This window comes from Tupaia chinensis, unplaced genomic scaffold (genome assembly GCF_000334495.1).
Source record: "Tupaia chinensis unplaced genomic scaffold, TupChi_1.0 Scaffold144392_1, whole genome shotgun sequence".
In the NCBI taxonomy this organism is placed as follows: domain Eukaryota; kingdom Metazoa; phylum Chordata; class Mammalia; order Scandentia; family Tupaiidae; genus Tupaia; species Tupaia belangeri.
The window spans coordinates 143,191-161,880 of record NW_006204252.1 but is presented as its reverse complement, the minus strand read 5'-3'; the positions used below and the strand labels follow the sequence as shown (position 1 = coordinate 161,880).

The following is an 18,690-nucleotide window of genomic DNA, read 5'->3' as shown; positions in this document are numbered from 1 at the left end:
AGAGAGAGAGAGAGAGAGAGAGAGAGAGAGAAGGAAAATGAAAAAGCAAGCCACCAGGTCTGGGAGTCGAACCATGGTTGGCCATGTGGGAGTCCAGCACTTCAACCACCACACTACCTGCCAGCCCCAAGACATATAGAATTTTCAATGGAGGATAAGTTTTGTTTTGTTTTTAATAGGATTTTTTTGTTTTTGTTTTTTCTTTTTCTTTGAGAGGTTTTTGCTATAGGGTGCATGTGCTCACCAGAAAGACAGAGAGAGACAGAGAGAAAGAGAGTGAGAAATCACCCCCTGGTGGATGACCACACCACTATCCCTTATCCTCCATTCTCCTCTTGGGATCTTGGGCCTGCACACACATGCACCTGGTGTGAGTTTTAAGCCACCGGGTCCAGGAGGCGAACCACGGTTGACTATAGGGGAGTCCAGTGACATAGCCATTACGTCAACTGCTGGTCCAAGGTTTTGTTTTTTGTTTTTTGTTTTTTTTTAAGAAAAACTTAAAAAATGTATTTAATTTATTTTAATTTGATCAGAGAGGGAGAGAGAGAGGGAAAGTAAGAAAGCAAGCCACCAGGTCTGAGACTCGAACCATGGTTGGCCATCTGGGAGTCCAGTGCCCTTAATCACCATACCACCTGCTGGCCTCAGAGGTATTTTTGAAAGCATCTTGTATTGTAATCCTTCCAGCTCAACCTTTTCAACCACTTAGGACCACAGACATAGCCACTGCACCCAGCCAGTTTTTAGTTATGGCTGGGAACTAATATGGGCCTTTTGTGTGTGTCCCGGGCCATCACACAGTGGCACTTTCCCAAGTGTTAGCACTTTTTATTATTCAATAAATTTTGGTTGGTAATTATTTATATCATCTTCATTATAACATAAGGCATAGTTCTCCCTAATTAAATAGGTTTTTATTTTCTCTCTTTTTTTTTTTAAGAATGTTTCCAATTGAATAAAGCAAATTTTGCCAGTTTTCTTCTATCATTCTTATATTTTCAGAATAAAAAATAGAAGTATTTATTTATTTATTTTTGAGAGGTTTTGCTTTAGGGCGTGTGTGCTCTCCAGAGAGAGAGAAACAGAAACAGTGAGAGCGAAAGTGAGAAATTATCCCCCAGGGGAGATAGCTATGCCATAGTCCCTTCTCCTCGTCTCCTCCTGGGATCTTGGGCATGTACACACGCTCTCAGTGTGCGTTTGAAGCCACCAGGACTCCAAACGTGGGCAGACGTGGGAGTCCAGTGATGTGACTATTACACCATCTGCTGGCCCCCAAGCTTACATGTTTTTAATTGGTTATAAAAGGTACATGAATGAGAAAAATTAATTTGTCTTGATCTCTTGAAGAGAATGAAATATACTGATTTGTGTCAAGTTCTTACATGGCTTTTGAGAGTATTTAGTTTTATTAACTATTTTCCTTTTTCTTTCCTGCTTTTATTTAATTTTAAACCACTAGGAACATGTTCGACAAGCTGAACCGTGATGCCTTTCATATAGTTTCTTATTTTTTGTTTCAAACACTGGACCCATCGCTCACCAAAGAAGTTTTCAAGTAAGGACAAATTATATTCTTTTCTTACATTATTCTCAAATTTGAAAACAGACTATATCTTGATATAAGTCAGAACTTAACTTTGGCCTTTGACTGTTGTTTTTAATGGATATCATAAATTTAGTGTTTAACCTTAATAAATCTGAGTGGTATTTCTTTGGTACCTGTCTTAAGAGTGTATATACGTATGTGTGTGTGTGTGTGTGTGTGTGTGATACATTTCTTCTATTTGTTTATTTATCTGTTGGGTTGTCAGGAAAGTCATGACACTTTTTTTTTAGGAAAACATAGGAAAATATGTCATAACTTTCTCGACAACCTAATTTTTATTTGCTATGATTTTTAGGCCTTCAAGTCTGGGACTCAAACTGTGGTTGGCCATGTGAGAGTCTAGTGTCTTAATCGCCATGCCATCTGCTGGCCCCAATATTATGTTTCTTAATATCATTATGTATTTCATAGATAACAGGTTTTGTTTTATAAATTTAGTTCTTCACATTTTTCATGGTCTTTATTATTCAGAACAATTAAGTGATATTAGTCTATATACTGAACTTTGCCTCTCCCTTTTTGGCTAAAAACCTAATGTTCCTTACTACTTTCTTGTAGTCAGTATATATATATTTTTTTTAACTAATTCTCTATAAAACTTTACTTTTTGAAGTGAGATATATATATATATATATATACACACACACATAATGTAGTGGCTATAGGCAAAAATCAGTCCTATTAAATGTAACACATTGTTACATACTATTAAATATTAAATGGTTAAGAAGAAGATGAAGGACTGGCCCTGTGACTTGGTGGTTATGGGAGCTCGGTCCCATGTGGCCAACTGCATGGTTCAAATCCTGGCTCTCATGGGTTGAAATACACACAGGCATAGTGCTTGTGTGCCCAAAATCCCAAGTGGGTAAATAATTGGAAGAGAAGGAATTGTGGCATGATCATGCCTCTCGTGAGGTGCTCTCTACCCCTCTTTCTATGCTGAGTATGTTTGCCCTCTGGCAAATTATAAAAAAGAAGATAAAAAGTGTGACCATCTACTACCCTTGGTTCTAATATTTTTCATGTGATGTGGATTTCTTCTGTCTGTCAAGTTTTCTGATTTTTTTAAAAAATATTTATATTGTGCTATCAGTCTCTTATACAGAAAAACAACAAGTAAAGTTACTGTTTAGGCTATTATTTTTATTTAAAAAATTTATTTTTTTATTTAATTTTATTCATTGTCATTATTTTATTTGATTTTTTTGAAGTTGACCAGAGAGAGAGAGGAAAGTGAGAAAGCAAAACTGCCAGGTTGGGGACTTGAACTGTGGTCAGCCATGTGGGACTCTAGCTGCCTTAACCACCATGCCACCTGTCGGCTCATTATTTTCATTTTTAGCAATATATTCTTTTTTTGTTTGCTTGTTTGTTTTGGAGAGGTTTTTGCTATAGGGTGTGTGCGCTTGTCAGAGAGACAGAGAGACAGAAAGCAAGAAATCACCCCCCGGGGGTATAGCCCCATTGCAGTCCCTTCTCCTCCATTCTCCTCTCGGGATCTTGGGCACGCACGCCCATGTGCCCAGTGTGTTTTAAGCCTTCGGGTCCGGGACGTGAACTGCGGTCTACTACATGGGAGTCCAGCGACATAGCCATTACGCTAACTGCTGGTCCCGACAATTTATTCTTAATTTTTGTCCTCATTTAAAGTTAGAAGTGCCTAGGAAAATGGATATATTTGAAATTTTTTTTGAAATTGTTGTCATTAATGTATAGGACTTTCTCTATTCTATAAATAGATTTTGTGATTTGTTTTCCTTGCCATCAACAAAATATGGCTTTTTTTTTTTTTTAAAAAAAAAGCTTATTTTAAGCAATTTGAAATATATAAAAAAAATTAAAAAGACAAAAGTAAAACTCATTTCTAAACCTACTACCCAGAAAACAATGCTCTTAATTTTCCAGCCTTTAAGTCTTTTCTTTCCCCTCTGTGCACTTATTTTTTTCCCATGAATATAAAATGTATTTTATATTGTGAAGATAATAAAAACATGAGGCCTTAAACATGTAATTATGCCTCAATAAAAATTTGGACAAAACTGATTATTAAGGGAAAGCAATAGATAGAGTTTTTAAATTTAAATTTATTTATTTTTAATGCCAAAGAGTATGTATTTGGTGAGAGGGAGAAAGAGAAAGTATTCCCCAGTGAGGCCTGGTCATGCTACAATCCCTTCCTGTTTGGATTCTGATGCACTGCACCTGATTTTTCAAGCCAACAGGTCAGGATTCAAACAGTGGTTCGCCACTCCTGCCACATAGGACTTCTCTGCTGTGCTATGGGGACCAGACCAATAGATAGGCTTATAGTCTAATATTTTAAACTAAAGCTAAAGCAAATCTTGTCTAACATTTTTATGTCTTGTTTAGTCACACAACAGCACCTTCTTGCTATAATATGGGCTGTTATCTCTAGGAGTCAGGCTCTCTGATGTCGTTCCTTCTCTGCTGTCCATGTGTATGTATCACTAGGTTTCTCGCCTGTAAAATTCTTTTGTTTTCCAGGCTTAAAATACTAATTTATTTATGCTATTTTTATACACTTGACCTGTGGATCCATGAGAGTGTTGATTTTAGCTAATTTTCACTGATTTATTTTTAGTTTTTCTTTTAAGTGATTGTTTATTTAATTTTATTATTATTATTATTATTATTTTTGAGAGGTGTGCGTGCTTGCCCGAAAGACACAGAGAGACAGAGAGACAGAAAGCGAGAAATCACCCCCCAGGGGAGATGGTCATGCTGCAATCCCTTCTCCTCCATTCTCCTCTCGGGATCTTGGGCACATATGCACATGCACCTGGTGTGAGTTTAAGCCACTTGGTCCGGTACTCAAACTGTGGTCGACTACATGGGAGTCCAGTGATGCAGCCATTATGATATCTGCTAGTCCCTATTATTATTTTTTAATTTGACCAGAGAGAAGTAGAGAGAGAGAGAGAGAAAGATAGATATAGAGAGGGAAATTAAGAAAGTAAGCTGCCAGGTCTGGGAATCAAACTTCAGTCAACCATGTGGGAGTCCAGCACCCCAACCACTACGCTACCTACTGGCCCCTTTTTTTAGTGTTTTGCCATAGGGCACGTGTGCTTGTGGAGAGAGGGAAAGCAAGAAACCAATCCCCAGGGGGCAATCCCTACTGAGCATGCACTCACATGTGCCCAGCTTCATATTCAGGCTGCCATATCTGAGACTCGAACCATGATCGGCTACGTGGGAGTCTAATACCTTAACCACTATACCACGTGCTGGCCCAATTTATTTATCTTGTTTTACTTTTTTAAGAGAGATTTTTGCTATAGGGTGTGTATTTGCCAAAGAGACAGAGAGACAGAAAGCGAGAAATCACCTGGGGGAGGGGGGATGGCCACGCTGCATTCCTTTTTCCATTCTCTCAGGATTTTGGGCATGCACACACACATGCTCAGTGTGAGTTTTTTAAGCCACCAGGTCTGGGACTGGAACTGTGGTCGACCATGTGGGAGTCCAGTGACATAACCATTTTGCCATCTGCTGGTACAGATTTTATTTATTTATTTTTTTCAAAGATTTACTAATTTTATTCATTCATTCGTTTATTTTAATTTGACCAGAGAGAAATGGAGAGAGAGGTAGAAAGTGGGAAAGAGAGAGAGAGAGATAGAGATAGAGAGAGAGAGAGAGAAATTGGGAAAGCAAGCCACCAGGTCTGGGATTCGAACTGTGGTTAGCCATGTGGGTGTGTCCAGCGCCTTAACCACCATGCCACATGCTGGCCTCCTCAAATTTATTTACTTATTTATCTATCTATCTATTTATTTATTTTTCTTTCTTTCTCTTTTTTTTTTTTTTTGAGAGGTTTTCGCTATAGGGCGTGTGCGCTCACCAGCCAGACAGAGAGAGACAGAGATAGAAAACGAGAAATCACCCCCTGGGGGGATGGTCACGCCACAATCCATTCTCCTCTCAGGATCCTGGGCACGCACGCACACGCGCCTGGCGTGAGTTCTTAGCCACCGGGTCCAGGATGCAAACTGCGGTCGACTACATGGGAATCCAGCGACATAGCCATTATGCTAACTGCTGGTTCCCATCAAATTTATTTTTTTTAATTTAAGCTTTTTTTTAAAAAAATTTACTATAGTATGCTTGTGCTTGCTGGGGAGAGAAAGAAAGCACTGCTTGGGGGAATGGCATCGCATAGACAATCCTTTTCTTCCATTCTCCTCAGGATTTTGGCTATACATGTACATATGTCCAGCATGTTTTTCTCTTTTTTGTTTTTCCTAGAGTGATTTTTGCTATAGGGCACTTGTGTTCTTGAAAGAGAGACAGAAAGTGAGAAATCATCCCCTAGGGGATGGCTACGCTGGAATCCCTTCTTCTCCATCTTCCTGTTGGGATTTTGGGCATGCATGCACATATGTCTACTGTGAGTTTTAAGATGATGGGTCCAGAACTTGAACCAGAACTCACTAATGTGAGAGTCCAGTGATGTAACCATTAGGCCATCTGCTGGTGCCTCTATGGGAGGATTTTCAGACCACTAGATCTGTGACTGGAACCATGTAGTTGGTTGATCCAGGAACTTAACCATTGTATTACCAACTGGCTGAGCTTCAGTAATTTTAATAACTATTCGTTCTTACTTTTAATACATGTATTCATTAATTATTTACACTGTACTTTATAACTCTATCTTATAGATATTTACAATGAAAAATACCCAGTTTTTTGCAGGATGGTGTCTCTTTTTAGCTGATTTATAAGAATGTTAGATATAATTTATTTAGCTTTAATATTTTCACTATGGGTAGTAAGTATGTTGTTTGTAAAATTTTATTCAGTTTGTTTCTTTTGTTCATAATTCTAATGCTTTCAATTTTGTTTTTAAGATTTTGCTGGCCTCCATTTGACCAAAAAAATGATACCGAATTCCGGAAACATTGCTGTGAATGGTTGAAAAATATTTCTGTAAGTGTTGTCTTTTTGGGAGTTAACTAAAAGAAGTTGAACTAAAGAAGTTAAAAACCACACAAACACATATAAAATTTTTTTAGGTGAAATCTTATAAATGCTTTTGTGTTAGCAGAATAAACAAGGAAATACTAATTTCAGTTTTGATGTTTTATGGTTCTGATTCTCTACATTTTGTTCTTTTTACATTTTTTTTTTTAAGAGAGATTTTTGCTATAGGGCACATGTATTCACTGGAGAGACAGAAAGTGAGAAATCATCCCTCAAGGATTTGGTCATGCAGCAGTCCCTTCTTCTCTATTCTCTCCTTGGGGTTTTGGGCAAGCATGCACACATACCTGGTGTGATTTTCAAGCCACTGGGTCCATGGCTAGAACTGTGGTTGACATGTGGGAGTCCAGTGATGTAACCATTATGCCATCTGCTGGTCCCATGTTTCTCCGTATTTTTTTTTTTTTTTTTTTTTTTGGAGAGATTTTCACTGTAGGGCGTGTGTGCTCGCCAGACAGACAGAGAGAGACATAGAGACAGAAAGCGAGAAATCACCCCCCAGGGGGGATGGTCACGCCGCAATCCCTTCTCCTCCATTCTCCTCTCGGGATCTTGGGCACGCACGCACATGGGCCCGGCGTGAGTTTTAAGCCACCGGGTCTGGGACACGAACCGTGGTCGACTACGTGGGAGTCCAGCGACATAGCCATTACGCTAACTGCTGGTTCCCGATTCTCCGTATTTCTAAGAAATCATCTTTGCTAGCTACATGTACTGGAAATAGGTATAGTTCCTGGGAGTTTTTAATATCAAAATTTTTGTTTGGAAAAACCTTTTTTTCCCCAGGTTTATTTATTTTTTTTTTATGAGAGCCTATGCATGCATAAGAGACAGAAAGAGAGGAAGAAAGATACCCTCCACACAATCCTTTTTCTCAACCCTCTGCCTTATCATGATCTGAGTAGACTCTTTGCTGGTTCACTGAGAATCTTAGCTGTGGTCACCCATGTGGCTTCCGGCACTTAGTTCAGTACTACCTGTACCACTTAGTCTGGGCCAAGGAAAAACTTTTTTGATCCATGTATTATTATTTTTTTTAAAGAATTATTTAATTTTATTCATTATCATTATTTTTAATTTGACCAGAAAGAGAAAGAGAGAGAGTAAATGAGAAAATGAGAAAGCAAGCCGTCAGATCCAAGACTCGAATTGTGGTCGACCATGTGGGAGTCCAGTGCTTTAACCACCATGCCACCTGCTGGCCCTTACTCAGATTATTTTAGCATTTCCCTAATAGTATTAATAAATGTGGCTTTGTTATTTTTTGTGTGTGTTCAAGTCTACATAGAATTTAGGAAAATTAAAAAATACAATCTTGATCAGTTTTTTTGTACTTCAAAATTAGTATATTGTAAATACAAGAGTTACTGTTGATAAGGTCTTCAAATCATTATGTTTCTTTTTTCCATAGGCTGAATGTGGAAATAGCTTTCCTCAAGTTGTTGGTTCACTATTTCTTTCTCCTGGTGGTCCTAAGTTTATTCATCTGATCTATCATTTTGCAAGATTTGTTGCAATAAAACATATTAAAACAAATTCTAAAAGTAAGTTATGCTTATAGGAGGAATGGTTTTTGTTTCAGTTCTTAAATTTCTATTGTCCTTCACAATTTTTAAATCATCAAAAGATTTTAATAAAACAAGGTAAGTTAAAATATTTATTTACCTTGAAAAGCAAATAGTTAATTGTTTTAAATTTATTTTTATTCATAAGAAAACTTGTGACTATGCATGAGAGAAAAAGAGACAGAGACAGACAGCTATCCTTGGCAGGATATCGTCATGCAGCAATCCCCTAATCCCCTTCCTTAGCACTCCAGCTCTATCTAGGTGTGCATGCACTTGAAATTTGAACTAGTGCATTTGAGATCTGAACTAGTAAGTTGGCCATGTGGCTTCCTGCACTGAATTTTTTTTTTTTTAGAGAGATTTTTACTATAGGAAGTGTATGTTCACCAGAGAGAGACAGAGATGAAAAGCAAGAAATCACCCCCCGGGGGTGGGGAGATAGCTGTGTCTCAATCTTTTGTCCTCCATTCTCCTCTCAGGATTTTGGGCATGCATGCACACACACCTGGTATTAATGTTAAGCTGCTGCGTCCAGGACTCGAGCCACAGTCAACTACATGGGAGTACAGTGACGTAACTGTTATGCCATCTGCTGGTCCCCTGGTGTGAGTTTTAAGCCACTAGGGCCAGGACTTGAACCACAGTCAACCACATGGGAGTCCAGCAACGTAACCATTGTACCATTATACCATCTGCTGGTCTTGCCAGCACTGAATTTTACAATAGTATGCGTCTGTTTGTGCCACCAAGGCAAGGCTACAGATAGTTAATGTTCTACTGGAACAGTAGTTAGAAATTGCCTTATAATGAATATAAGTTACTACTATTGACATTATTTTATGAGAAAGGAAAATATTTACATTATTATTATACAGGGGTTGGGAAATACTTCCTATATAAACTTAATTGTAGTATTTCAGGCTTTGCTGACCATTGGGTCTCTCTTGCATATTTTGTTTTGTTTTTACAACCCTTTAAAGATTTATAAACCACTTCTACCTTTTTGGACTTAGAAAAACAGCCAGTGGGTCAAATTAGTACCCCTGCCTGTATTGGCTGCTAATACATCATGTTACATGATTTGTTGAATGTGTTAGAGATTTCACTGGCAATGTGCTGGAAGTTTCTATTTTATTTCTATTTGATTTATTTACTAGTTCACTGGAATAAAAATTTGAATTTTTTTCCTTCAAGTGCTTTTTTGTTATAGGGCACATGCGCTCGCCAGAGAGACAAAGCAAGAAATTACCCCACCCAGGGGAAATGGCCACGCTGTAATCCCTCCTCTTCCCGGGATTTTGAACATGGATGCACACATGCCTGGAGAGAGTTTTAAGCCGTCAGGTCTGGGATCCAAGAATGCTATTTGTAGTATTCTAAATGTTATTATGATCCATGAACAAGTACATTATAATATCTGAGCTACTGTGCTTCTTAATAAGAGTAATTAGTAATGAAGGAAGGTTAGTTAAGAGATGGGGTGAAATCACATTACCTCGATGCCATCAGTTTACTTTTCCTTCTAGTATCTGCGGTATAGGACAACCAAATAAAACCATTCTCCATTTCTCAAGCAATTCTTGCCTCCATAACTAATGACCAACAACTCATGCAAATCTTTCAGAGCTAGGTTTTTACCTGCAATAAGTGTAATAAATCCTACTCTAACATTTTATACTACAGGGGCCGACAGGTTGTGTGGTCGTTAAGGTGCTGGATTCCTACATGGCTGACTACTGTGTCCCAGACCTGATGGCTGGCTGGCTGGCTGGCTCGCTTTCTCTTTCTTTCTTCCTCCCTCCCTCCCTCCCTCCCTCCCTCCCTCCGTTCCTCGCTCCCCCACCTCCCCTCTCTGTTCAAATTAAAAAAACAATAATAGGGACCAGCAGATGGCATAATGGTTACATCACTGGACTCTCATGTAGTTGACCGTAGTTCAAGTCTTGGACCCAGCAGCTTAAAACTCATGCAGGCGCATGAGAGTGTGTACCCAAGATCCTTAGAAACAATAGGAGAAGGGATTGAGGTGTGGCCATACCCCGGGGTGTGATTTCTTCTTTTCTGTCTGTCTCTCTCTGGCAAGTGCATATACCCTATAGGGAAAAAATTCAAGGAAAAAAGAGGAATAAACTAATTTTTTAAAAAGCATTTTATACTACAAAACGATATGAATATTCTAGAAATTAGGGACTTCACACTGCACTTAAAATAACTCATCTAGGTTTTGGCATTACCTTAAAGAAACCTCTACAGTTTCTAAATATTTAACAGGCACTAACTACTACATTTAGAAGTCATCTAGAATTGACTGGAATTGTTTCAATTAAAAAACAGGACAACCTATGCTAAGAATACTTATGTACAATACATCTATTAAATACAAAAAGTTTTTTTTTTTTTTTTCAGAAAGTTCATGAGGACCAGCCAGTGGTGTGGTGGCTAGGTCAGCTGGATCCCACATGACCGACTACATGGTTGAGTCTTGGACCCAACAGCTTGCTGGGCATATGTACGTGTGTGTCCAAAATCCCCAAAGGAGAGAAAAATGCAGGAGAAAGGATTGCAGCATTATCTTTCTCCCTCCCTACACCCCAGCTCTTTTTAATGAATTTAAGCACCCTCATTTAAAAAAAAAAAAATTTAAAGAACTATTTTAAGAGGCCAGCAAGTGACAGTGGTTAAGGTGCTGGACTCCTGTATGGCTAACTGTGGTTCGAGTCCCAGAGTTGGAGGCTCAAAACTCAGCACTGGGTACTTGTGTGTGTGCCCAATATCCCAGGAGGAGAGTAATGGAGAAGAGATTGTGGCATGGCGGCCATCTTCCCTGTGGGGTAATTTCTCACTTTATGTCTCTGGAGAGCACATGTGCTCTGTAGCAAAAATCTCTAAAAAAACGAATTATTGGGACTATGGCTATGTTGCTGGACTCCCATGTAGTCGACCGCGGCTCGAGCCCCGGACCTGGTGGCTTAAACTCAGGGCGGGCATGTGTGCATACATACCCAAGATCTCGAGAGGAGAATGGAGGAGAAGGGATTGTGGCGCGGCCATCCCCCTGGGGGGTGATTTCTCGCTTTCTATCTCTGTCTTTCTGGTGAGTGCATGTGCCATGTAGCATAAAACCTCTATAAAAAATCAAAAATAAAAACAAATTATTTTGGGCAGGTGGACTTTGAACATTTTTAATTACATAAAACACCTCAAATTCAGAAACCCTTTTTATTATTTTTTTTAAAAGTTTTTATCATAGGATATTTGTGCTTGCTGGAGAGAGACAGAGAGAAAGGGAAAGTGAGATGTCACTCTCTTGAGGGATGGTCATGTTGGAATCATTTTTTCATCCATTCTCAGGATTTGTGGGCACTCATGCACAGGCGCTTAGCATGATTTTCAAGCCACTGGGTCCAGGACTCATCCACTGTGTTCACCACCATGTCACCTGCTGGCCCCCAAATACCCTTTTTTAGTTGCTTACTTTATAAGAAGGTCTTCTGGAGCTGGCAGGTGGCATGGTGGTTAAGGTGTTGGACTCCCACATGACCAACTGTGGTTCAAGTCCCAGACCTAGTGACTTGCTTTCTCACTCCCTTTCTTTCTCTGTGTCTCTGATCAAATTTAATAATAAATAAATAGAATAATCCTTTCTTTTTTTTTTTTTTGTAAGAGAGTTTTTTGTTAGGGTGCATGTGCTCTCCAGAGAGATGGAAAGACAGAGAGACAGCAAGCAATCACCCCCCAGGGTGGATGGCCACATTGCCATCTCTTCTGCATTCTCCTCTTGGGATCTTGGGAATGCATGCACACACACCCAGCGTGAGATTTAAGCCACCAGGTCTGGGACTTGAATTGTGGTTGACTGTCTGGGAGTCCAGCGATATGATAGTTATGCCATTTACTGGCCCCCGATAGAATAATTCTTTAAAAAAAAAAAAAAAAGTATGGGCAGGCCCTGTAGCCAAGTGATTTAGAGAGTCATATCCTACATGGCTGACCAGTTTGAATCCTGGCCCTGTGATTTGAAAAACATACCTGGTATGTGTACATATGTGCCCCAAGTCCTGACAGTATGGAGAAATGGGGAAGGGATTGTGGCATGACCATGTCCTACTGGGAATGTGCTTTCTCTTTCTCTTTCTTTTTGCCTCTGTCTCTCTCTGGTGAGTACCCTTGGACAATTAAAAAAAATTAGTTGTATCATTTTAAAAGCTTATGTGGCATATTAAGGAGTTATATGACATTAATTTCTTAAAATTCAACATTTTTGGTGTTAATTCACTTGTAAATCTGTTTTCTTTGCTTTTATTTGTATTCTATGTAGATCCTTCTCTGTGTTTTACAAAGACATTTAATACAAAGCCACAAGATTTGAGCAAGTGCATTGCTAGATGCCATGTAGCCCGTAACAGATTTTTACAGATTTTGCAAAGAGAGGATTGTGTTACCCAAAAATATCAAGAATGTGCACAGTAAGTAATATTTTGAGAGAAAACAATTCCTTTCTTTTTTCAAAAAATATCATCAATATAATTTCAGTAGAAATAATCCGTGCCTACTTCAAAAGTCTGGCTATTATCTTTCCATTTTAAATTTAGATAACTTCTGAACAAAATATTTTAAAAGTTTAGGTATACTGGGCCAACAGGTGGTGTGGTAGTTAAGGTGCTAAATTCCCACATGGCTGACCACAGAGTCTGAGACTTGAAGGCTTGCTTTCTTTCTTTCTCTCTCTCTGGCTGGTCAGCATACATGCCCAATAAATATATATAAAAAATGTTTAGGCATTTCTAGTGTGCTTTGTGTTTTTATATGGAAATATATTTTCAAGCTGTAATTGTGTTTTACTTTGTTTTCTTTTTTATATTTATTTATTTATTTTATTTTATTTTTTACTGGAGAGATTTTTGCTATAGGGCAACTGTACTTGCCAGAGAGACAGAAAGTGAGAAATCACCCTGTTGGCCATGCCCCAGTCCATTCTCCTCATTGGATCCTGAGCATGTGTGCACATATGCCTAGCATGAGTTTTTTTTTTTAAATAATAATAATAATTTTTTTTTTTTTTTGAGAGCTTGTTTTGCTATAGAGCGTGTGCGCTCGCCAGCCAGCCAGAGACAGACAGAGAGACAGAAAGTAAGAAATCACCCCCCAGGGGGGATGACCACACCGCAATCCCTTCTCCTCGATTCTCCTCTCGGGATCTTGGGCACGCACGCACACGCGCCCAGTGTGAGTTTAAGCCACCGGGTCCGGGATGCGAACTGTGGTCAGCTACATCGGAGTCCAGCGACATAGCCATTACGCTAACTACTGGTCCCTTTAAGAATTATTTTATTAACTTTATTTATTTATTATAATTTGACCAGAGAGAGGCAGAGCAAAAGAGAGAAGGGTGGGGGGAAGTGAGAAAGCAAGTCACCAGGTCTGGGACTCGAACCACGGTTGGCCATGTGTGGGTCTGGCTCTCTTAACCACCATGCCACTTGCCAGCTCCCCAGCATGAGTTTTAAGCTGCCGGGACTGGGACTTGAATTGTTGACTATGTGGGAGTCCAGCAATGTAACCATTATGCCATCTTCTGGTTCCTGTATTGATATTTCATCCTTTAAGCTTTTCTGTCTTGCTTTAATATATTGCTTGTAATATTTAATAGTCTGTTGAGTTATTCATTAAATAGAAATTCCTGTTAGGTATTTAGTAATTTTCTTAACCATTTCATACTGTTTTATGTTTAAGTTAATCTTTTCAACCATTTTTTAGAGTTTTTCCTGGACCAGATAGTATTTAGGGCAACTTTTTCTTTTCTTTTTTTCTTTTTTTTTTTTTTTTTAGAATTATTTATTGAGGGTGGCAGGTAGCATGGTGGTTAAAGTGCTGGACTCCCACATGGCCAACTGTGGTTCGAGTCTTGGACCTGGTGACTTGCTTTCTTACTTTTCTTTCTCACTCTCTGGTCAAATTGAAAAAAAATAAATAAATCAATCAAATTAAAATAAATAATTCTTTAAAAAAATTATTTACTTAGGGGCCAGCAAGTGGCATGATGGTTAAGGCACTGGACTCCCACATGACCGACTGCAGCTTGAGTCCTGGACCTGGCTTTCTCTCTGTCTCTCTGAGGTGAGCCTTAACCACCAACCACCTGCTGGCCCTTATTATTATTTTTTTTTAATGTGCTCACCAGAGACAGAGAGAGGGGTAGGAGGAACGAGAAAGCAAGCTGCCCGGTGCAGGATTCTTACTGTGGTCAGCCATGTGGGAGTCTAGCATCATAACCACCTACCACCTGCTGACCCTTAGGCAATATTTTAACTCTCAAGGAATACATTATATCTGACATTTTTTCTTTTCTTTTTTTTTTTTGGAGAGATTTTCACTGTAGGGCGCGTGCGCTCGCCAGACAGACAGAGAGAGACATAGAGACAGAAAGCGAGAAATCACCCCCCAGGGGGGATGGTCACGCCGCAATCCCTTCTCCTCCATTCTCCTCTCGGGATCTTGGGCATGCACGCACATGTGCCCGGCGTGAGTTTTAAGCCACCGGGTCCGGGACATGAACCGTGGTCGACTACGTGGGAGTCCAGCGACATAGCCATTACGCTAACTGCTGGTTCCCTCTTTTTATTTTTTTAAGAGAGATGTTTTTGCTCTAGTGTGTGTGCACTTGCCAGAGAGACAGACAGATAGAAAATGAGAAATCATCCCCCCAAGGGTTTGGGGAGAAAGCCACACCACAATCCCTTCTTCTCCAATCTTCTCTCAGGATTTTGGGCATGCACGCGTATGCATCTGGCGTGAGTTTTAAGTTGCTGGGTCCAGGACTTGAACTACAGTTGACTACATAGAACTCCAGCCACATAACCATTACGACATCTGCTGGTCCCTACAGCTAATTTTTTTTTTGAGAGGTTTTTGCTATAGGGTGCATGTGCTTACCAGAAAGACAGAGAGAGACAGAGAGACAGGAAGCAGGAAATCATCCCCCGGGAGGGATGACCACGCTGCAATCCCTTCTCCTCCATTCTCCTCTCAGGATCTTGGGCACACACGTACACGTGCTCAGCGTGAGTTTTAAGCCACCGGGTCTGGGACGCAAACTGCAGTCGTCTACGTGGGAGTCCAGTGACAGCCATTACGCTAACTGCTGGTCCCTATAGCTAATGTTTTACAATGATAGGTAGTTGCAGTAAGATAACTTTTTAAATGCCTTGTTATCTATTACTATTGAAATGAAATGTTCTGTAGGACTGTGAGACAAGAGTAAGAGCAGAATAGTCTTCAAGACCTCTAGCATTTTACTCAAAGAATTTAGTATACTAGCCTAAAAGTCCTGGTCTTATGTCAGTAGCAGCCTGTATGTTAGATTGCTTGTATGACTTTTAAAGGGAGTCTAGAGTCCTTTAGCTGACTGTGGAGTGTCTCCAGAGGCTTTGGGCAGAGGTATAAGAAGGGAAAATGTGAATGGGGGCTAATTAATTTTAATGGAATTATAGTTATCTGTTTATATGTTTTCTCACAGATTGTCCGTTAAGCAAGTACGAAATTTGAGATCAGAAAGTATAGGACTGCAAAACCAAATAAAAAAGTAAGTGAATTTTAGAGCCAGAATTTGCTGTAGATCATAGTTTAGCTCTTGTATTTTATAGATGAGGAAATGAAGAGTCTCAGAAACATCAATTAAAGTAATATTTCAGCAGCTAGATGATGATAGGAGTATAACATAGATCTGACTAGTCTGGTTCTTCTAAAAATTTTTTGTTGCTTTGAGTATGAATTTTATCTTTTTATTATTAATTTTATCTTTTTTTTTTTTTTGTATTTATATTCTTTCTTTCATGGGAGAGAGGGACACACAAAGTCACCCTTTCCAGGGTCTTACCATGCCACAATCTTTCCCACAGCCTCCCAGCTAGCTAGGATCCCAACCATGTGCAAGTGTATCTGACATGTCCAGATCAACCTGGGATTCAAACCTGGAACCTTCCCATTTGGCTCCAGTATCATGTAGGAGTACCCTACTGCTTGTGCCACTACAGCTGAGCCTTATTTTTGTTTTAATTGATTGTTAGTTTAATTAGAATGTTTGTTTTAATTGATTGTTAGTAGATGGATTTGCAGACCACTTGGTTCATTTGGATGTTAAATTACCCTGTGATTTCTTATGACTAATTTGATTATTACATTTTTACTAGAATGGAACCCTATGATGACCAAAGTAATATACAAGAGAAAATTAAAAAGGTGAGGACAACTTTTGAAGGGAGTTTAATCTTTCTTACCTTTGTGATATGCAGTGTTCAATTAATTGGCTCATATTCTCTGTTTTTCTGCTTTTTTTTTGTAGTTATAGTACTATTAATTTTATTTTTTATTTTTAAGAATTATTTTAGTTAACATTTTTACTTTCTTTTTTTCAGATTTGACCAGAGAGGTAATGAGTAAGAAAGTGCGCATGCGCGCGCCAGTGAGCGGGGGCAGGGGGATGGGGGAGTAAGAAAGGAAGCCACCAGGTCTGGGACTTGAATCAGGGTTAACCCCGTGGGAATCTGAGTGCCCTTCACCACTACGCCACCTGCTGACACAGTACTATTAATTAAAAAAATTTTTTGTTTACTGTGATATATACAAAAATATCAACATGGTGCCTCTAAGACTCTGAAATTAGCTTCAAATTTGTAAGATTAAGTACATATAAAAGTTTTTTTTTCTTTTTTTTAATTTGAGAGAGAAAAAGAGAAGGGAAAGTGAGAGAACAGGAAAGTGAGAAAGCACCCTTAGAGGAGATTTTCATGCCTCTGTCCTTTTTTCTCTATTTCTTCCTTCTTTGGGGAATATTGGCATGCATGTATACATAGACTGTTCTTCAAGACTGAGTCTGGGACTCAAGCCACGTAGTTGGCTATGTGTGGTCCAGCTACCCAACACATATCAACATAAAAGTTCCACTGGATTGTAACTTAATTAGTTGTATTAATTTGTGTAAGTAATCCATATTAATTGAAGGGATATGGTAAATATGGTAGCAAGTGAGTCAGGTTGAGTCTGGCTTGGCAATAGGGTGGAATCTGGTAAGCAAATGATCTGAGGCCTCTAGAGGTTGGCATATCTGTGGGATAAGTGTTTTTTGTCATTGTCTTTTTTTATTTTTTCGCTATAGGGCGTGTGCGCTCACCAGACAGACAGAGAGAGACATAGAGATAGAAAGCGAGAAATCACCCCCCAGGGGGGATGGTCACGCCGCAATCCCTTCTCCTCCATTCTCCTCTTGGGATCTTGGGCACGCACGCACACGCGCCCGGCGTGAGTTTTTTAAGCCACCGGGTCCGGGACGCGAACCGCGGTCGACTACGTGGGAATCCAGCGACATAGCCATTACGCTAACTGCTGGTTCCCTGTCATTGTCTTTTTTGTTTGGAGGCAATCTCTCTCAACCTCTTTGTTGTGATTATAATCACTGAGCTATGAATTTTAATCTGACTTCCCTTGCACCTCATCACTAGAAAGGGTGAGTACCCTCCAAAGAATTAATTCATTCAGCGAATGTATATCAGTCACCTGCCATGTGCCAGCCATCTTCTAGATATTAGGGTTAGCAAGAAATAAAACAGCCAACTTCCCACATGGAGCTTACAATTAGTAAATTGGAACCACTTGTCTTATTGAATACAGTATCTCTAATTGTAAATTTGATAGGTTGTTGTGAAACCTATTAAAGTTTTCACCTTTGGTTGAGTAGTCTACTTTGAGCCATTGAAAAGATAAAATTCTGGGACCAGCAGTTGGTGTAATGGATATTTCGCTGTACTCCCATGTAGACAACTGAGGTTTGAGTCCTGGACCCGGTGGCTTAAGCTCACGCCGGGCGTGTGTGGGTGTATGCCCAATTTCCCAAGAGGAGCATGGAGAAGGGATTGTGGCGTGGCCATAGCCCCTGGGGGGTGATTTCTTGCTTTCTGTCTCTCTGTCTGTCTGGTGAGCACACATGTCCTATAGCAAAAACCTCTCCAAAAAAAGAGAAAAGATAAAATTCTAGACTTAAAAAAAGTCTAAGAACTAGATCCTGGATGATTATAAATTCATCAAAAAAACACCATCATATGAGACCTCTAAGCTGCTAGCCAATGAGTCTTCCTTTGGGGACAACTTTACATGGCCATGGGAACACTTTAATTACAGATATGTAATATTTTACTTGTATTAGGAAGACACAGGCACCATCATGATTATAATTGTATTTCCCTACTTCCCTCCAACTTTTGTAAATTCTCTTGAAGCATGACATGCACAGGCTAGTCCATGGCCTGGTGGTTATGAGAGCTGGATTCCGCATGGCCAACCATGTGCTTTGAGTCTGGACCCAGAGGTTTGAGAAGCACCCAGCATGTGTGCCCAAAATGCCAAAAGGAGGGAGATAAAGAGAAGGGATTGGGATAAGACTATTCCCCAAGGGGGTGCTTTCTCTCTCTCTAGCATGCTCAGGTGCCCCCTGGCAAATTAAAAAAA

The 18,690-nt window shown here is 39.6% G+C and overlaps 1 protein-coding gene across 2 annotated transcripts in view; it reads left to right on the top strand.

Moving 5' to 3' along the window:
* Positions 1 to 18,690, top strand: part of HAUS6 (HAUS augmin like complex subunit 6) — a 44,860-nt gene that overhangs the window by 3,026 nt on the left and 23,144 nt on the right. For both annotated transcript variants that reach the window (XM_006166999.3, XM_014583636.2), the window contains exons 2-7: positions 1,466 to 1,561; positions 6,490 to 6,568; positions 8,034 to 8,166; positions 12,509 to 12,656; positions 15,707 to 15,772; positions 16,380 to 16,428. In XM_006166999.3, coding sequence (XP_006167061.2) covers positions 1,466 to 1,561; positions 6,490 to 6,568; positions 8,034 to 8,166; positions 12,509 to 12,656; positions 15,707 to 15,772; positions 16,380 to 16,428 — 571 coding nt within the window. The remainder of the gene's footprint in view (positions 1 to 1,465; positions 1,562 to 6,489; positions 6,569 to 8,033; positions 8,167 to 12,508; positions 12,657 to 15,706; positions 15,773 to 16,379; positions 16,429 to 18,690) is intronic.